The sequence below is a fragment of the Punica granatum genome, chromosome 2 (genome assembly GCF_007655135.1).
Source record: "Punica granatum isolate Tunisia-2019 chromosome 2, ASM765513v2, whole genome shotgun sequence".
Lineage (NCBI taxonomy): Eukaryota > Viridiplantae > Streptophyta > Magnoliopsida > Myrtales > Lythraceae > Punica > Punica granatum.
In genome coordinates this window covers 4,331,516-4,350,046 of record NC_045128.1, presented here as the reverse complement: position 1 = coordinate 4,350,046, position 18,531 = coordinate 4,331,516, and the positions used below count along the sequence as shown (strand labels likewise).

The window sequence follows — 18,531 nt, the reverse complement described above, 5'->3', positions numbered from 1 at the left end:
AATATCTATTTCCTCGCAGAGCTCGAGGCCAAATGCACAGATTCCACTGGAATTTCTTCCGATCTCCCCTTGAAGGAGGTTGTCTCCCAAACTCAAGAACCGCAGGCGGCATTTGCCTCTAATGAAAAACGAGAACCCTCCTTCAATGCTGTCAAGCTGATTACCCTCAAGATCGACATGAGCCAAGCCGTTAAGATCACTGAACCAAATAGGAATGGAACCGTATAGATCGTTATTGGAGAGATCAAGATGTCTGATAGATGTCATATTCCGCAAGAGCGTAGGAATGGGGCCTTGAAGATTATTTCTTGAGAGGTCGAGGTATTGGAGTCTGGCGAGAAAGCTAGAGTTGAAGAGACCAGGGGATATACTAAAATCGCCGGGCGCAAAACAACGGCTCAATGCAAAGTGCGATAGGGAAGGAAGCGTGTTGAGTACCTGCATCAGATCCTGTGCATTTACAGGAGGTACACCAGTCAAGTCGAGGTACTTTAAGGCCACGAGACGAGAAATCCAGTGGGAATCGGCCAGGAATAAATCATAGGGAGAGTAATAATCCAAGGCTTGGTGATCGAGGACCTCTAAGTTGGTGAGATTTCCCAGGTGGGGAGGAACCACTCCTTGAAAACCAACGTTCGAGAGGTTCAGGTAACTGAGATGCTTCATCGAACCTATGAATGCAGGGATAAGAGTGCTGCCATTTATGCGAAGGCCGCTGAGGTCGAGGTGGTTCAGGTACCTCAGCCTTAGGAGGGAAGGGCTCAGCTCTGAGGCGTAGACTACTGGATCTGATAATTGAAGAGACTCCCATTTTTCATATGAAAAAGGGTCGTTTTCGGTTATTGTTACCTGGGGAAGTATTTCGAGCCTGATGACGTGTCCGGTGGCTCTATCGCAGCTCAATCCTTCCCAGACGCAGCAATCTTCTCCTTCCCAGGAGCGGAGGAAGCCATTTGATGAGTTCGACTCAAGACTTTGCTTGAATTCGAGCAGCGCATCCCTTTCTTCTCGTCTGCACAACAACGGTGCACTTGAATTTCCACAGGAACAACGCCATGAGCTGCCTATGAGGAGCAACACCGCACCGAATATCACGAAACCCGGGACTTGACGATATCTTCCCATGATCACAATGCGGAACCGATTGTGGAGATGTCTTGTATGGCCACTTATCACACCATAATCATCCAATAAACTTGGCTGCTGGATGTAGTCAAGTCCACGTAGTCAAGTCGACGCAACTAGGGTATTTAGTCAGTCGACGGAGTCAAGTCAACATGACTAATGGCATCCTTCCGGAACTTATCTTGAAACGTCGGGGTCCAGACGACACGGGAGTCGGGCATCCTCCCGAAACCTCAAAATTCCGCAAACTTTCCTCCTCTCTTCAATTTTTCCATTCTTCCGGCAATTTTGGGCGAAAAGTTGTCTTTTTATCTTCAGTTAGATGAAAATCTACGCATTACGAGTGAAATGTTTCTAATTTTTCATTTAAAATGATTATGTGATAACAATATATTGATAGTAATCATACTATATTGTCATAATTTAGTTTGTGTTTGAGAGTATTATTTTTATTCTATCAAAATAACAACAAATAAATTTAATGTAAGCCGATTGCCCCTCCACAACCATGTATGGTTATTTTAGGAAAGCAAAACAGTTGGAAAATATGTATTTGAAATGGAAAAAAGAAGAAACATAATTTAAGAAATCAACTTAAGAAAATAAGACCTATTCATAATATTTTATAATTTGAAGTTGGATATATATTTATATATGATTATTATAGATTATAAAAATAAAATCATAAGAAATAATATCCATTTATATTCAATATTTAATGAATAGTGTATATTCGGAATGGTATATAACCTCATAGCATCAAATCTGGATTTAACTGTTTTATATTTAAAGTTCGACATCTTAATTGCTCTTTAATTTGCTATGATGTTCATAATACTGATGACCCCTGGCCTCTTCTCTGTATGTCTGAACAGGACTATGTGCCAACTGTGTTTGACAATTTCAGTGCAAATGTATTTGTTGATGGCAGCACTGTAAATTTGGGCTTGTGGGACACTTCCGGGGGGTTGTTAATCTGAATCTATTCCTGCGCCTTTTACTTATCAAGAATCATCTTGACGTTAATATTGAAATCTTTAATGGAGTAGGGCAGGAAGACTACAATAGGTTGAAACGTCGGGGTCCATACGACACGGCATTCGGTCATCCACCCGAAACTGCTCCTTCCTCGAAATTCCGCTAACTTTCCTCCAGTCCTCTCTTCAATTTTCCATTCTTCAGGCAATTTTGTGCCAAGAGTTGTCTGATTAATTTCAACTAGATGTTTCCAATTTTTTTCAATTAAAATGATTATGTGATAATATTATATCGACACTCATAATTTAGTTTGTGTTGGAGAGTACTATTTTTATTCCGCCACAGTGACAACAAATAAGTTTAATATAGGTTGATTGTCGCTCCACTACCTTGTATGGCTATTTTAGAAAAGCAAAACAGTTGGAAAGTATATATTTCAATTGGAAAAAAGAAGAAGCAAAATTTAAGAAATCAGCTATGGAAAATAAGACATATTCATAATATTTTATAACTTAAAGTTGGATATATACATATATATATATATATATATATATATGATTACTATAGATTATAAAAAATAAAATCATAAAAAATAATATCTGTTTTTATTCAATATTTAATGGATAGTGTATATTCGGAATTGTATATATTTTTAACTTCATACGTATCAAATCTCGATTTTTTGGATATGATGTCTAGCGCAAAATAAAAATTTTCAAAATATCCAATATGATAAAATAATCATCAATTCAAAATATCAAATATTAATATTTCAATATATTTATGAAACATCTCATTATTGTTAGAAAATTATTTGCGAAACAGTTAAATATTAAAATAAAGAATATTTGGATTCTTAATAAGTAAAAATGCAATATTTCTATAAAACTTATCATTTTGAAAAAAATAATAAAAAATAAAAAATATGTGTTGTTCATGCGATATTTTCTCCATGTGATAGAGTTATCGATATCGAACAAAAATCCTAATAAGAATTAAAGTCATTGTCCAAAACTCCTAAGAAATATACATAAAAAATTGGATCATCTCTTATATAAATTGTTCTTATGTAGGTAAGACGTCATCTCATTGTAGGGTAGCATCTATAGGGTCCATCAAATTCGTCAGCACTTGAATTTGAAGCGTGACTTGGGGAGCTTCAAACAACACAATGGAGAAAATTCTCATGTGAGAATTCATCAAAAATAAAAAAAAGGAGAAACGATCTTCATTCGACAACCTACCATTAATTCTTATTAAATATAGTGGAGAAAATCTACATGTAATAATCCATCGCAAAAAATAGGAGAAACGACCTTTATTCGAGAACCTACTATTGATTGAATCTGTAGGTCCATCGAATCCCTTACCACTTGAATCTCGATTAGGAATTGGAGATCACAGAGGAGAAAATCTGCATGTGATAATTCATAAAAAAAAAAGTATTGGAGAGAAAAAAGAAAAGAGATGAGAAACGACCTTAATTCGAGAAATTACCGTTTGTTATTTATCCAAAAACTCGAGTATTATAAAACATATATTCATACTCAATTGAAAAGATATGCCTAAATTTAATAAAAGGGGATATAATATTTATAATACCACATTAATAAGTATAGACTATATAATTTATATCGTAAATTATTGTGATGCTCTTATTAGAATATATTCCATTGTAAATAATCTATATATGGGCAATGAATATTGGGCGATGGATATATAATGTATATATTTCATTGAGCTATATACATATAATTTATATATACTATTATTACATAATTAATAATTTATATATAATATTATTACATAATTGATTAATCAATTTTAAAACAATTTATATAAGAATATTTCCTTCCTTTATAAGAATATAATAATTTCCTTAATGTAAATCGATGATGTGGCAATGTGAGATAGTTCGTTTTTTTTTTATGATGTGGCGGCATGAAAATTCAGCTCGGGCTTTATTTTCATATATACTAGATGAAAAGCTTGGCATTGCGCTGGAAATGTTTCTAATTTTCTCCATTGAAATGATTATGCGATAATATTATATTGATAGTAATCATATTACATTGTCACAATTTAGTTTGTGTTAGGAAGTATTACTTTTATTTCACCAAAGTGACAATAGATAAGTTCAATATAGGCTGGTTACTGTCTACGACTTTTTATGGTTATTTTAGAAAAGCAAAACAATTAGAAAATATATATTTGGATTGGAAGAAAGAAGAAACAAAATTTAAGAAATCAACTTAGGAAAATAAGATCTATTCATAATATTTTATAACTTGAAGTTGGATATATATATATATATATAATTATTATTATAGATTATAAAAATAAAATCATAAGAAATAATATCTATTTTTATTCAATATTTAATGAATAGTGTATATTCGAAATTGTATATATTTTTAACTTCATACGTATCGAATCTCGATTTCTTGGATATGATGTCTAGCGCAAAATAAAATTTTTTAAAACTATACAATATCCAATAAGATAAAATGATCATCAATTCAAAATATCAAACATTAATATTTCAATATATTTATGTAGTATCTTATTATCGTTAGAAAATTATTTAAGAAACAGTTAAATATTAAAATAAGAGATTTTCGGATTCTTAATAAATAAACATGCAATATTTCTATAAAAATAATTATTATGGATAAAATAATAAAAAAGAATTGATAAGTAATTGGTCATACTATATTTTCTCCGTGTGATATACTTATCGATATCGAACAAAAATCCTAATAAGAATTAAAGTTGTTGACAAGAACTCCTAAGAAATATATATATATATATATATATATATAAATAGGATCATCTCTTGTATAAATTGTTCTTATGTAGGTACGGCGTCATCTCATTGTAGGGTAACATCTATATGGTCCATCGAATTAGTCATCGCTTGAATTTGAAGCATGACTTGTGGAGCTTCAAACACAATAGAGACAATTCGGATGTGAAAATTCAACCAAAAAAAAAGAGAAACGATCTTTATTCGAGAACCTACCATTTATTCTTGTTAAACATAGTGAAGAAAATCCGCATGTAACAATTCATCACAAAAAATAGGAGAAACGGTTTTCATTGGAAAACCTATTGTTGATTGAATCTATAGGGTCCATCGAATCCCTTACCACTTGAATCTCAATTAAGAGTTGTCTTTTTATTTTCAACTAGATGAAAATCCACGCGTTACGCACGAAATGTTTCTAATTTTTCAATTAAAATGATTATGTGATAATATTATATTGATAGTTATCGTATTACGTTGTCATAATTTAGTTTGTGTTTGAGAGTATTGTTTTTATTCTACCAAAATGACAACAAATAAGTTTAATATAGGTCGATTGCCCCTCCATGACCTTGTATGGCTATTTTAGAAAAGCAAAACTGTTGGAAAGTATATATTTGAAATGGAAAAAAGAAGAAACATAATTTAAGAAATCAACGTAGGAAAATAAGATCTATTCATAATGTTTTATAACTTGAAGTTGGATATATATTTATATATGATTATTATAGATTATAAAAATAAAATCATAACAAATAATATCCGTTTATATTCAATATTTAATGAATAGTGTATATTCGGAATTGTATATAACTTCGTAGCATCAAATGTAGATTTAACTGTTTTCTATTGAAAGCTCGACATCTTAATTCCGTTTTAATTCGCTGTGATGTTCATAATACTGATGACCCCTGGGCTCTTCTCTGTATGTCTGAACAGGACTATGTGCCAACCGTGTTTGACTATCTCAGCGCAAATGTAGTTGTTGATGGCAGCACTGTAAATTTGGGCTCGTGGGACACTGCCGGTGGGTTGTTAATCTGAATCTATTCCTGTGCCTTTTACTTATCAAGAATCATTTTGACGTTAATAATGGAATCTTTAACTGAGCAGGGCAGGAAGAATACAATAGGTTGAGACCTCTGAGCTATCGTGGAGCTGATGTCTTCCTGCTTGCCTTTTCCCTCATCAGCATGGCCAGCTATGAGAATGTGGCCAAAAAGGCTGGTCTCAATTAAATCCTCTCTTTGGAATGATTTGCCCGATCATTGTTGTGATTAGGGTTTTCTGTTTTGAATGTGTAGTGGATTCCTGAGCTGCGACGTTATGCACCTGGTTCCAATTATACCTGTTGGGACAAAGCTCGGTTAGCGTCTACAAAAGGTTGTATTTGGTTTTAGAATTGATTAGAGTAGAGTTTTCGTTTTAATTAGTTTATAATGATTGTATTGTTGAATTATGAGAAAAAGTATGAAAATATAAAGTAATGATTGTGTTGTTGAGTTGTAAAAAAAGTAATGAATAACCGAGATAATTTAATATTAAAAATTGAATTAAATTGTTAAAAAATTGAAGAAAAAGGAAAAAGTAATAATTACGTTGTTGAATTGAAGATAAGTAGAATTAGAGTGGAGTAGAGTTAAAAAAAAATTTTAAAACCGAATTGGCTTACGTTGTTCTCTTGTCATGTTAATTTCTTTATGAGAGCGAGCCCTAAGGCTGTAATTCGCCTTGAATTTCATACGGGCAATTTGTGCATGATTCGATGACAAAGTCATTTCAATGTATGCTATGTTGGATGCTTGTACTAGCATCTCTTCTATACTGCCTACACGATTTTTTAGCCAGCTAATCTCGACTGGTCATTTGCTACTGAAATTGTCCTCTTTAAAACATTGGTTAATTGGTCCATCAGTCTTTTCCCTCTGCAGCTTAACATTTGCTCTGACCTAATGAATTGGTCAAGGTTGTGAACAAAAGCAAGCATGGCGAAAGCTCTCACGTTCGACTTCCTGGCCTCAAGTTTCACGTGGCGTGTCATCCGCATGAGCTTCGTAAGGATGCCCATGCTAGCCCTTCGGGCCCAAGTTGGGTCCATATGGGGGCTCTTATTAAAAAGAATAATACTAATAATAATGATAAATTATTATTATGCCACTACTATTAATCTTAGATAAAGCTACCGAAAACAATAATGGTGCGTTTGGTTTTAGCGTCAAAGTAACTTTGATATTGATAGTGGAAAAGGACAAATGATTGTGTAGTGTGTTGAGTTAAAGTTAAAATTAAAATTAAAATTTTTTACTTGGAAAATGTATATTTTTATTGTGTAGTGTGTTGAGTTAAAGTTATAGTTAAAATTTTTGTGATTTTAACTGCTAAACCAAACGAAGCGTGATGTTACCAATTGGACATATTCTTGGAGCCAGAAATCTGGTTTGATTTTTCTTGACCCCATGTGGTCTTACTTGTTGCAGATCTTAGACCACCCAGGGGCTGTTCCAATCTCCACAGCTCCGGTGAGGTGTTCACCTTCCTCGCTGGTTTTGCTTTCTGTTCATAACCGTCATGTACATGCGCGCATAAGCATTTTTGGATTCATGACAGGGCTGATAGAACGATATATAATCTTGTGAGTTCTTTTGACAGGGGGAGGAACTGAAGAAGCTGATCGGGGCAGCTGCTTATATAGACGCAACAGGTCCACCCACTGTTTCTCATCACTCAAAAGCTATGGTTTTGATAACTGGACCGGTCCTTAAAGTTGCTTTAACTATGGAAAATGGATCTTGCAATCAGGACGTGAAACCAGCTGAACTGGACAATCTGCTGGATCCATTTGCCTATCTGGTTTTTTTGTGAAAACTGGACTAGTCAGGCCGAGCCAGATTCTATAGCTATGCACAAACTTTGAAAGAAGGAACTTGTTACTGTCGTCCTCACTGACATCAAACTTCCGTTTGTTATGAATACAGAACGTGAAAGCTGTATTTGACGCAGCCATTAAGGTGGTTCTGCAGCCCCCTAAGCAGAGGTAGAGAAAGAAGAGAAAGTCCCATGGCGGCTGCTCCATTCTATGATTCATGAAAAGAAGATGAAGAAGAAAAGCCATTCGGAATGTTGGGCAGCTCAGGGATGATGTTCTGTTAGGTACTTACAGAAGAAGCACCAGAGGGCTTTGCTTTGGTTAGTTTATCGATTTGACTGACAGAAGCGGTCGAAGGTTAGCAGTTTCTAGAAGGGGGCTTTATATTATTGTTGGGCATCGCTTGATTTGCTGGAGCCAGGTCTCAAGGCTTATGTTGTGATATGTATAATATCGTTGATGGGAGGACGACGTGATACAAATATATATATGTGTCTGTTACCTGCAGGGAAGTTTGCTGTGGTAAAGTCTTAGATTTGCATAATTTAACTGCTGAATTCCTTGATTGTGATACTTGGAGAGACTTCATTTGTGCCTTTAAGTATGTCCTCCTCTTCTCCCCTCGTACGCCCTATTGGAGATCATGACTCAAGTTTGTTTTCTAAATGCTCATTACTATGGCCCTGAGATTTGGCAATCTTCGCTGGACGTGCCCCTGGGGTCTGTATTACTGTAAGGAGTAAATATCGGTTTCATTGTAACAAGGCATTGCTCTTTCCAATTTGATATGCAGAGTGGAAATATCTATGAATCTTTTGTTTATTCGGGGCAAAATTGATCTACCGTTGGTACGTGATTACTCTATTAATCATTAACTAATATAAATTATCTCTGTTGTACCTGTAGTTTTGTCATCAGTAGGGCTCTCTCTTTCAAACAGGTAGTTAGAGTTGCTATGTGCCAACTGAATCAAGCAGCAGTAGCTATGTCAGATTTATAATTACATCATCCTGCAAATAATTTCCCTCATATTATTCAGACAGGAAAAGCTGCTCTACCTTCCCTTCCTCTAATCAGAGGCACTAATTCGAGACTGTAGTGCGAGGCTGGTCCGTTTAAAAAGAACAGATCACGTCAAACAAACCATATCCATTGATTATTGTGCTTTTCAAATAGACCTTGTTGCTTTCAACAAAGAGGTGGAACATATTACTCGTGTTTTAAGTTTATATTAAATGGTTTTTGACATCTCGAAGCGCTCCTCTTATTGGGTTCTCCTGGGCTTGCCTCTCACACGTTGTGATAGACGGTCACGCACGCGCGAATATTCTGTTAACACGGAAGCCGTTACTCGATCGATGGCCAATCAAACTCTAGAAAATCTGGAGTGCCGTGCGCTTCAAGTTCAAGATCAGACATGAAACTAATCTTATTAGAACATGAAAGTCTCAGTGGGTGCTCCCCAAGATTTGCCCATGTAAGCAGACACGATCTCCATTGACTTTCAAAATCAAAGTACTTAATCATTCATTACAATAACGAAAAGACACTCATAATGCGGTCACTTTGTAAATGTGTCTTTGTGCCGTTGATGTGTCGGTGGATGTGCTGATGTTTGCTTAAAACACGTAATAAAATTATGGGAAAACAAGGATTAGTTTTTTCATTTTTTTTAACCTTACTAACTAATAGCTACTTTTATATCTTTTTCTTCAAATTTTCTATCATACTTTTTCTTATCTATTATTATAATTAATTTTTTAATACTAAATTCTCTTAACTATTCAACATTTTTCCCTCAATTCAATAACACAATCATTACTTTTTTATTTTCTTCTTTAAATTCCCTCACATTCTTTTTCCAATTACTTTTGCCTTCATCTTCTCAAATCAAATTAAATTAAACTTAAATTCGTTACCAAATGCAATGATTATATTGAAGATCATTCCCTTCTATGACCATCGAGTATCAGTAGAGATTTGTTGTAGGTAGCGTTTATAAGTTTCCTTAAAACGTGTATTTTACTATAATTTATTTAAGATATCATAAAGCTCTTGCTATTAAATTAGCAAGAGCTTATCAGAAAGAGTATAGTGTAATGGCACACTGATAACGAAAAAATTACAGATTCGACACTTATTAGGGACTCTTGCGCTCTTTATTAACTCTTAGGATTTCCATTTCCATACATCAAACCAAACGAGTGCTTAATCCTATTGAGTTTCCTTCTCTTATATTCTCTACTGTTATAAAGATCGAAACACCTTTTGTTTTACTTTTAGTTTCCATTTTTTTCTCATAGCAGTATAAATTTATTAATTAACCACTTTTACATTTAGGGCATGATGGTAATATTTGAGATAAAATAATTACCCACTCTCTCTTAGTTTTCTCCCTCCTCCTTCTCTCTCCCTTCTTTTTCTCTCCCCATTTGTGGTGCCTTTCTCTTTTTTATTTTATTTAAATTTTTTCATTTTTATAAATTATTATTACAATCTTTGTTTTGCCAAAAACAATTTAATATCAAATTACTATGACATTAATATGTTCTTTTTTATCATCTTTCTAATTTGTTCATGCATAGTGCAGGCGCGTTCAATCTAGTTTTGACATGTGAATGTGTAAAAGTGGTGGCAATATATATAAACATGTGTAAGACTGCCCCTTGATAAGTTAGTGCCCACCAAATTAAACTATAACTTTTTTTCACAATATACAATAAATACTCATATGATAAAGTTCAAATTAATATTCTGCATTAATATAACATTTTCTTCACAAAATAAATACTCATAAGATAAAGCTCAAGTTAATATTCTGCATTTAATAGATAAAGTAACAGTGGCAAACAACATGAGATGATAGCAAGTCTTCTATGCTCTGCCTCTGCTCATTCTCCTCTCATTACTGTTTTCAGTTTGGCCACCTTCAATGATACTGCCACATAAATCTTGTTCGCGATTTCTTCAGCGAATGTAAAGTAGGCAGCTCTCCAACTCTTTTTGAATACCAGAATCCCGATTGCTCCCCAGAATCCAGTCGCAAACCCGAGCATTACAACTCCATAAAATGTCACCTTATCCAACGGATCTGAGCCACCCATGTTTTCCCTGCTCGGGATCTTTGGTGGCGTGGGTGCCTCCTTCTGAACCGGGCACTTGTTTAAAAGTGGATCGCCACAGAGTAAAGGATTCCCTGAATATATGGAATGATCGGACACATAAAGAGAATCTAGCTGACTGCTTTTTGGAATTTTACCTGCGAAGTTGTTGTCTGACAGGTTTAGGTGGCTTAACATTGTCAGAAGAGATATGCTTGGTGGAATTTCCCCTGAAAGTTGGTTCCCTGACAAGTCGAGTGACTCCAGCCACTTCATGTCCCCAATCTTTTCTGGGATGTTACCTGAGAGAAGGTTGTGGGATAGATTCAAACTGTTTAATAAGTTTAGCGATGTCAGCTCGTGTGGAATCGGCCCGGAAAAGTTATTGCTTGAGAGGTCCAAAGAGAACATGAACTTCAGGTTTGTGGTGTATTCAAGCTCTCTTCCTTTCATGACCTCCGTCATTGGTTCTGCATCCCAATAGGGGACAGAAGGTGCAACTAGATAATCATTCCGTTCAGGCGACGATGAACGATGAGACATGCCAATCAGGGAGCCAAAGCAACGTGGAATTGTTCCATGCAGGTTGTTAACTGCCAAGTCTAAAAGCTGCAATTGGAGCAAGCACAATTGCATGGGAAGAGTTCCAGTGAAATGATTCTCTCGAAGTCTAAGGAATACTAATACCTGAAAGTCCACCCCCAACCATTCAGGTAAAACTCCGGATAGCTTATTCTCTCCAAGATCCAACGTCATCAATCCCAACAGGTTTCTAAAGGAATCTGGAACTTCTCCATGGAGACTATTGTTGTTCAGGTGTAAAGAAATGAGGTCAAGATTTCCGATGGAACTCGGAATAACTCCAGACAGTCTATTGGATGAAAAGTTTATGAGAGACAGTGAGGTTGCATTCTCCCAACAGTTGGGGATCCAACCTGATAACTTGTTTCTTGAAAGGTCCAATAACGATACAGACTTTAACTTACACAATGAAGCCGGTATTTGGCCGGTTAGAAGGTTATCATTGAGAAACAAAGATTCCACTTCCAGATTTTCACCAATACTTGGTGGAATCGATCCTGAGATCAGGTTGTGGGAGAGATCCAATTCCATTATTGAAAAGAAGTTCCGAAGTTTCCCTGAGATGAAGTTAAAAGTTGTATTCCCCCAACAGTTGGGGATCCAGCCTGATAGCTTGTTTCTCGAAAGGTCCAATAACGATACAGACCTTAACTTACACAATGAAACCGGTATTGGGCCGGTTAGAAGGTTATCATTGAGAAACAAAGATTCCACTTCCAGATTTTCACCAATACTTGGTGGAATTGATCCTGAGATCAGGTTGTAGGAGAGATCCAATTCCGTTATTGAAGAGAAGTTCCAAAGTTTCCCTGAGATGAAGTTAAAAGTTGCATTCCCCCAACAGTTGGGGATCCAGCCTGATAGCTTGTTTCTCGAAAGGTCCAATAAAGATACAGACCTTAACTTACACAATGAAGCCGGTATTGGGCCGGTTAGAAGGTTATCATTGAGAAACAAATATTCCACTTCCAGATTTTCACCAATACTTGGTGGAATCGATCCTGAGATCAGGTTGTGGGAGAGATCCAATTCCATCATTGAAGAGAAGTTCCGATGTTTCCCTGAGATGAAGTTAAAAGTTGCATTCCCCCAACAGTTGGGGATCCAGCCCGATAGATTGTTTCTTGAAAGGTCCAAAACTTGTATGGACCTTAACTTACACAATGAAGCCGGTATTGTGCCGGTTAGAAGGTTATCATGGAGAAACAACTTATCCATTTCCAGATTTTCACCAATACTTGGTGGAATCGATCCTGAGATCAGGTTGTCGGAGAGACCCAAGAATTCGAGCCTTGAAAGTTGTCCCAAACCCTCAGGAATAATGCCCGTGAAAAGATTCCTGCTCAGATCCAAGAACTCGAGGCCAAATGCACAGAATCCACTGGAATTTCGATCGATCTCCCCTTGAAGTTGGTTGTCTTCCAAACTCAAGAACCGCAGGCGGCATTTGTCTCTAATGAAAAACGAGAACCCTCCTTCAATGCTGTCAAGCCAATTAGCCCCGAGATCAAGATGAACCAAGCCGTTAAGATTACTGAACCAAATAGGAATGGAACAGTTGAGTTCGTTGCCGGAGAGATAGAGATGTCTGATAGATGTCATATTCTGTAAGAAAGTAGGAATGGGGCCTTGAAGAGAATTGTCTGAGAGGTCGAGGTATTGGAGTCTGGCGAGAAAGCTAGAGTTGAAGAGACCAGGGGATATACTAAATGCGCCGGCCGAGAAACAAGAGCGCAATGCCAAGTGCGATAGCGAAGGAAGCGAGTTGAGTACCTGCATCAGATCCTGTGCTTTTCTAGGAGATACACCACTCAAGTCGAGGTACTTTAAGGCCACAAGACGAGAAATCCAGTGGGAATGGGCCAGGAGTAAACCATAATTGAAATGAAGATCGAGGACCTCTAAGTTGGTGAGATTTCCCAGGTGGGGAGGAACCGCTCCTTGAAAACCAACGTTCGAGAGGTTCAGGTAACTCAGGTGTTTCAACGAACCTATGAATGCAGGGATAGGAGTGCTGCCATTTATACTAAGGCCGCTGAGGTCGAGGTGGTTCAGGTACCTCAGCCTCAGGAGGGAAGGGCTCAGCTCTGAGGCGGAGACTGCTGGATCTGATTGAAAAGACTCCCATTCATATGAAAAAGGGTCGTTTTCGATTATTGTTACCCGGGGCTGGGGGAGTATTTCGAGCCTGATGACGTGACCGGTGGCTCTATCGCAGCTCAATCCTTCCCAGACGCAGCAATCTTCTGCTTCCCAAGAGCTGAGGAAGCCATTCAATGAGTTCGACTCAAAAAGACTTTTCTTGAATTCGAGCAGCGCATCTCTTTCTTCTCGTCTGCACAACAACAGTGCACTTGAATTTCCACAGGAACAACGCCATGAGCTGCCCATGAGGAGCAACGACACACCGCATATCACGAAACCCAGGACTTGATGATATCTTCCCATGATCACGATGCGGGACTTGATCGACTCTACTTCTTCAAAACTATACAACATTCAAAACTACTGTAGTTAGCAAGTCAACACGACTACTGTATTTAGTCAAGTCCACGGAGTCAAGTCAACTCTGATTGTGGAGATGTCTTCTATGGATCATCCATAAACTTGGCTACTGTATTTAGTCAAGTCCACGGAGTCGAGTCAACATGACTAATGACATCCTCCCGAAACCGCTCCTTCCTCGAAATTCCGCAAACTTTCCTCCTCCCTTCAATTTTCCATTCTTCCGGCAATTTTGTGCCAAGAGTTTCCTCTTTATCTTTATCTTAAATTCTATCGGGCTTACATAGATTTAGATTCAATTTTCAATTTAAAAGCTCGAACTTATAAGTTATGAGATCCAATCCCATATAAACCACTCTATTTTCTTTTATGCTTCCGATGTGGGATTAACTTTTCCCAATTGATTTTTATATTCCCAACAGCCGCCCTCACGTGGTACCGTGTGGTCTTTCTCATGATTTGCCTACATGGGCCATGTGAACCTTAACTGTCCGCCCTCAAGAACTTACCCTCGAGCCGGTCTCTCATCTCTTCCAGACTCGAGCCTTAACTACCTCGAGGTGAGCTACTTCTTCCACACTCGGGCGAGGGGGATCAACTACTATGAGCCGAGCTTCTACTTCCGGTCTCAGACTTCACTGGCGTGGTGTGGGCTCCTGCGCATACGCCCCCCCAGGATCATTACCATGGGCTCTGATACCATCTTAAATTTTCATTGAGTTTACATGAGTTTAGGTCCATATCCACTTAAAAGCTCGAGCTTTTAAGAGCTCGGGTTATGCGTATGCGTACCCACACCACGCCAGGCCCAATATGTCAGAGTGCAGCCAAGAGTGCGCCTCGTGTTAGTGTCCCCCCTCGCCCGAGCACGGAAGATGAGCCCGACTTGAGGTCAATTGTTGAGGGCGAGTGTTTAAGGGCACGTGACAACGTATAAGCAGAAATAGACCACACATTGCACGTGAAGGCGGGTGTTGAGGAGTAAAATGGGATAAATTCCACATCGGAAAAGAAAAGGAAAATCCATGGGTTAATATATGACTTGGGTACTACCATTTATAAGCTTGAACTTTTAAGTGGATATGTGCCCAAGTCCGTATAAGTCCAAATAGAAATTTAATACTTTAACTAGATGAAAATCCACGCGTTATGAGTAAAATGTTTCTAATTTTTTAATTAAAATAGTTATGTGATAATATTATATTGATACTAATCATATTACGTTGTCATAATTTAATTTGTGTTGGAGAGTATTATTTTTATTCCGTCAAAGTGACAACAAATGAGTTTAATATATATCGATTGCCCTTCCACCACTTTGTATGGTTATTTTAGAAAAGCAAAACAGTTGAAAAGTATGTATTTGAAATGGAAAAAAAAAAAAAGAAACATAATTTATGAAATCAACTTAAAAAAATAAGACCTATTCATAATATTTTATAACTTGAAGTTGGATATATATTTATATATGATTATTATAGATTATAAAAATAAAATCATAAGAAATAATATCCGTTTATATTCAATATTTAATGAATAGTGTATATTCGGAATTGTATATAACTTCGTAGCATCAAATATAGATTTAACTGTCTTCTATTTAAAGTTCGACATCTTAATTCCTCTTTAATTCGCGATGATGTTCATAGTACAGATGACCCCTGGCCTCTTCTCTGTATGTCTGAACAGGACTATGTGCCAACTGTGTTTGTCAGCGCAATTGTAGTTGTAGATGGCAGCACTGCAAATTTGGGCTTGAATTTAAAAATGGACAATTTGTGCATGCTTCGATGGCAAAGTCATTTCAATGTATGCCACGATTCTTTAGCCAGCTAATCTCGACTGGTCATTTGTTACTGAAATTGTCCTCTTTAAAACATTGGTTAATTGGTCCATCAGTCTTTTGCCGTCTGCAGCTTAATATTTGCTCTGACCTAATGAATTGGTCAAGGTTGTGAACAAAAGCAAGCATGGCGAAAGCTCTCACGTTCGACTTCCTGGCCTCAAGTTTCACGTGGCGTGTCACCCGCATGAGCTTCGTAAAGATGCCCATGCTAGCCCTTCGGGCCCAAGTTGGGTCCATATGGGGGCTCTTATTAAAAAAAATAATACTAATAATAATGATAAATTATTATTATGCCACTACTATTAACCTTAGATAAAGCTACCGTAAATAGTAGTTGTATATGCCTTGTAATGTTTTTTCTGAGCATGATGTTACCAATTGAACATATTCTAGGCGCCAAAAATCTGGTTTGATTTTTCTTGACCCCATGTGGTCTTACTTGTTTCAGATCTTCGACATGACAAGCAGTTCTTCTTAGACCACCCAGGGGCTGTTCCAATCACCACAGCTCAGGTGAAGTGTTCACCTTCCTTGCTGGTTTTGCTTTCTGTTCATAACCGTCATGTACATGCCCCACGTAAGCTTTTTTGATTCATGACAGGGCTGATAGAAAGATGTATAATCTTTCGAGTTCTTTTGAAAGGGGGAGGAACTGAAGAAGCTGATTGGGGCAAGCTGCTTATATTGAGTGCAGCTCGAAGACGCAACAGGCCCACCCACTGTTTCTCATCACTCAAAAGCTATGGTTTTGATAACTGGACCGGTCCTTAAAGTTGCTTTAACTATGGAAAATGGATCTTGCAATCTCGACGTGAAACCAGCTGAACTGGACAGTCTGCAGGATCCATTTGCCTATCTGGTATTTTTTGTGAAAACTGGACCCGTCAGGCTGAGCCCGATTCTATAGCTATGCACAAACTTTGAAAGAAGGAACTTGTTACTGTCGTCCTCACTGACATCAAACTTCCGTTTGTTTCGAATACAGAACGTGAAAACTGGATTTGACGCAGCCATTAAGGTGGTACTGCAGCCCCCTAAGCAGAGGAAGAGAAAGAAGAGAAAGTCCCACGGCGGCTGCTCCATACTATGATTCATGAAGAGAAGATGAAGAAGAAAAGCCATTCGGAATGTAGGGCAGTTCAGGGATGATGTTCTGTTTGGTACTTACAAAAGAAGCACCAGAGGGCTTTGCTTTGGTTAGTTTATCGATTTGACTGAGAGGAGCAGGTCGAGGTTAGCAGTTTCTAGAAGGGGGCTTTATATTATTGTTGGGCATTGTTTGATTTGCTGGAGCCAGGCCTCAAGGCTTATGTTGTGATATGCATAATATTGTAGATGGGACGACGATGTGATACAAATATATGTGTCTGTAACCTGCAGGGAAGTTTGCTGTGGTAAGGTCTTAGATTTGCATAATTTAACTGCTAAATTCCTTGATTGTGATACTTGGAGAGACTTCATTTGTGCCTTAAAGTATGTCCTCTTCTTCTCCCCTCGTACGCCCGATTGGAGATCATAACTCAAGTTTGTTTTCTAAATGCTCATTACTATGGCCCAGATATTTGGCAATCTTCAGTGGACATGCAGATGTGGTCTGTATTACTGTAAGGAGTAAATATCGGTTTCATCGTAACAAGGCATTGCTCTTTCCAATTTGATATGCAGAGTGGAAATATCTATGAATCTTTCGTTTATTCGGGCAAAACCGATCTACCTTTGGCACGTGATTACTCTATTAATCATTCACTAATATAAATTATCTCTGCTGTACCTGTAGTTTTGTCATCGGTAGGGCTCTCTCTTTCAAACAGGTAGTTAAAATTGCTATGTGCCAACTGAATCAAACAGCCGTTGCTATGTCAGATTTATAATTACATCATCCTGTAAATAATTTCCCTCATATTATTCAGATAGGGAAAGCTGCTCTACCTTCCCTTCATCTAATCAGAGGCACTACTAATTCGAGACTGTCGTGCGAGGCCAGTCCGTTTAAAGAGAACAGATCACGTCGAACAAATCGCATTGATTGATCATTGTGCTTTTCAAATAGACCTTATGGCATTCAACAAAGAGGTGGAACATATTACTCGAGTTAGAAGTTTATATTAAATGGTTTTTGACATCTCTAAGCGCTCATCTTATTGGGTTCTCATAAGCTTGCCTTTCACACGTAATAAACGGTCACGCACGTGAATGTTCTGTTTGGGTTCTCCTAGGCTTGCCTCTCACATGTTGTAATAAACGGTCACGCGTGCGCGAATATTCTGTTAACACGGAAGCGGTTATTCGATTGATCATTCGATTGATGGCAAATCAAACTTGAGAAAATCTTCGAGTGCTGTGTGCTTCAAGTTCAAGATCAGACATGAAACTAATATGGTTAGAACCAGAGTCTCCGTTTGGATTCAAAGTTAAAATTTCAAAAGTTTAACTTTAACTTTAACTCAACATACTACACAACAAAAACACACATTTACCAAGTCAAAAATTTTAACTTTAACTTTAACTCAACACACTAAAACACATATTTCTCAAGTCAAATTTATAATCTTGTCTCATTTATCATTTTTCACAATCAAAATCACAGTTATTTTAACTCTGAAACCAAACGCACTGTGAAAGTCTTATAGTGAGTGATTCCCAAGATTTGCCTATGTAAGCAGACATGATCTCCATTGATTTTCAAAATCAACATACTTAATCATTCATTCCAATAACGAAA

General features: G+C 37.2%; 1 protein-coding gene and 1 pseudogene across 1 annotated transcript; one reads left to right on the top strand and one right to left on the bottom strand.

Moving 5' to 3' along the window:
- The first annotated feature begins 1,863 nt into the window (after nucleotides 1-1,863).
- LOC116197196 lies at nucleotides 1,864-17,279 on the top strand (annotated as a pseudogene).
- Nucleotides 10,229-13,963, bottom strand: LOC116195618 (receptor-like protein EIX1). Its single transcript, XM_031524908.1, has one exon. The coding sequence runs from the start codon at nucleotides 13,955-13,957 to the stop codon at nucleotides 10,667-10,669; it is 3,291 nt and encodes a 1,096-aa protein (XP_031380768.1). The 5' UTR covers nucleotides 13,958-13,963; the 3' UTR covers nucleotides 10,229-10,666.
- Nucleotides 17,280-18,531: the final 1,252 nt, after the last annotated feature.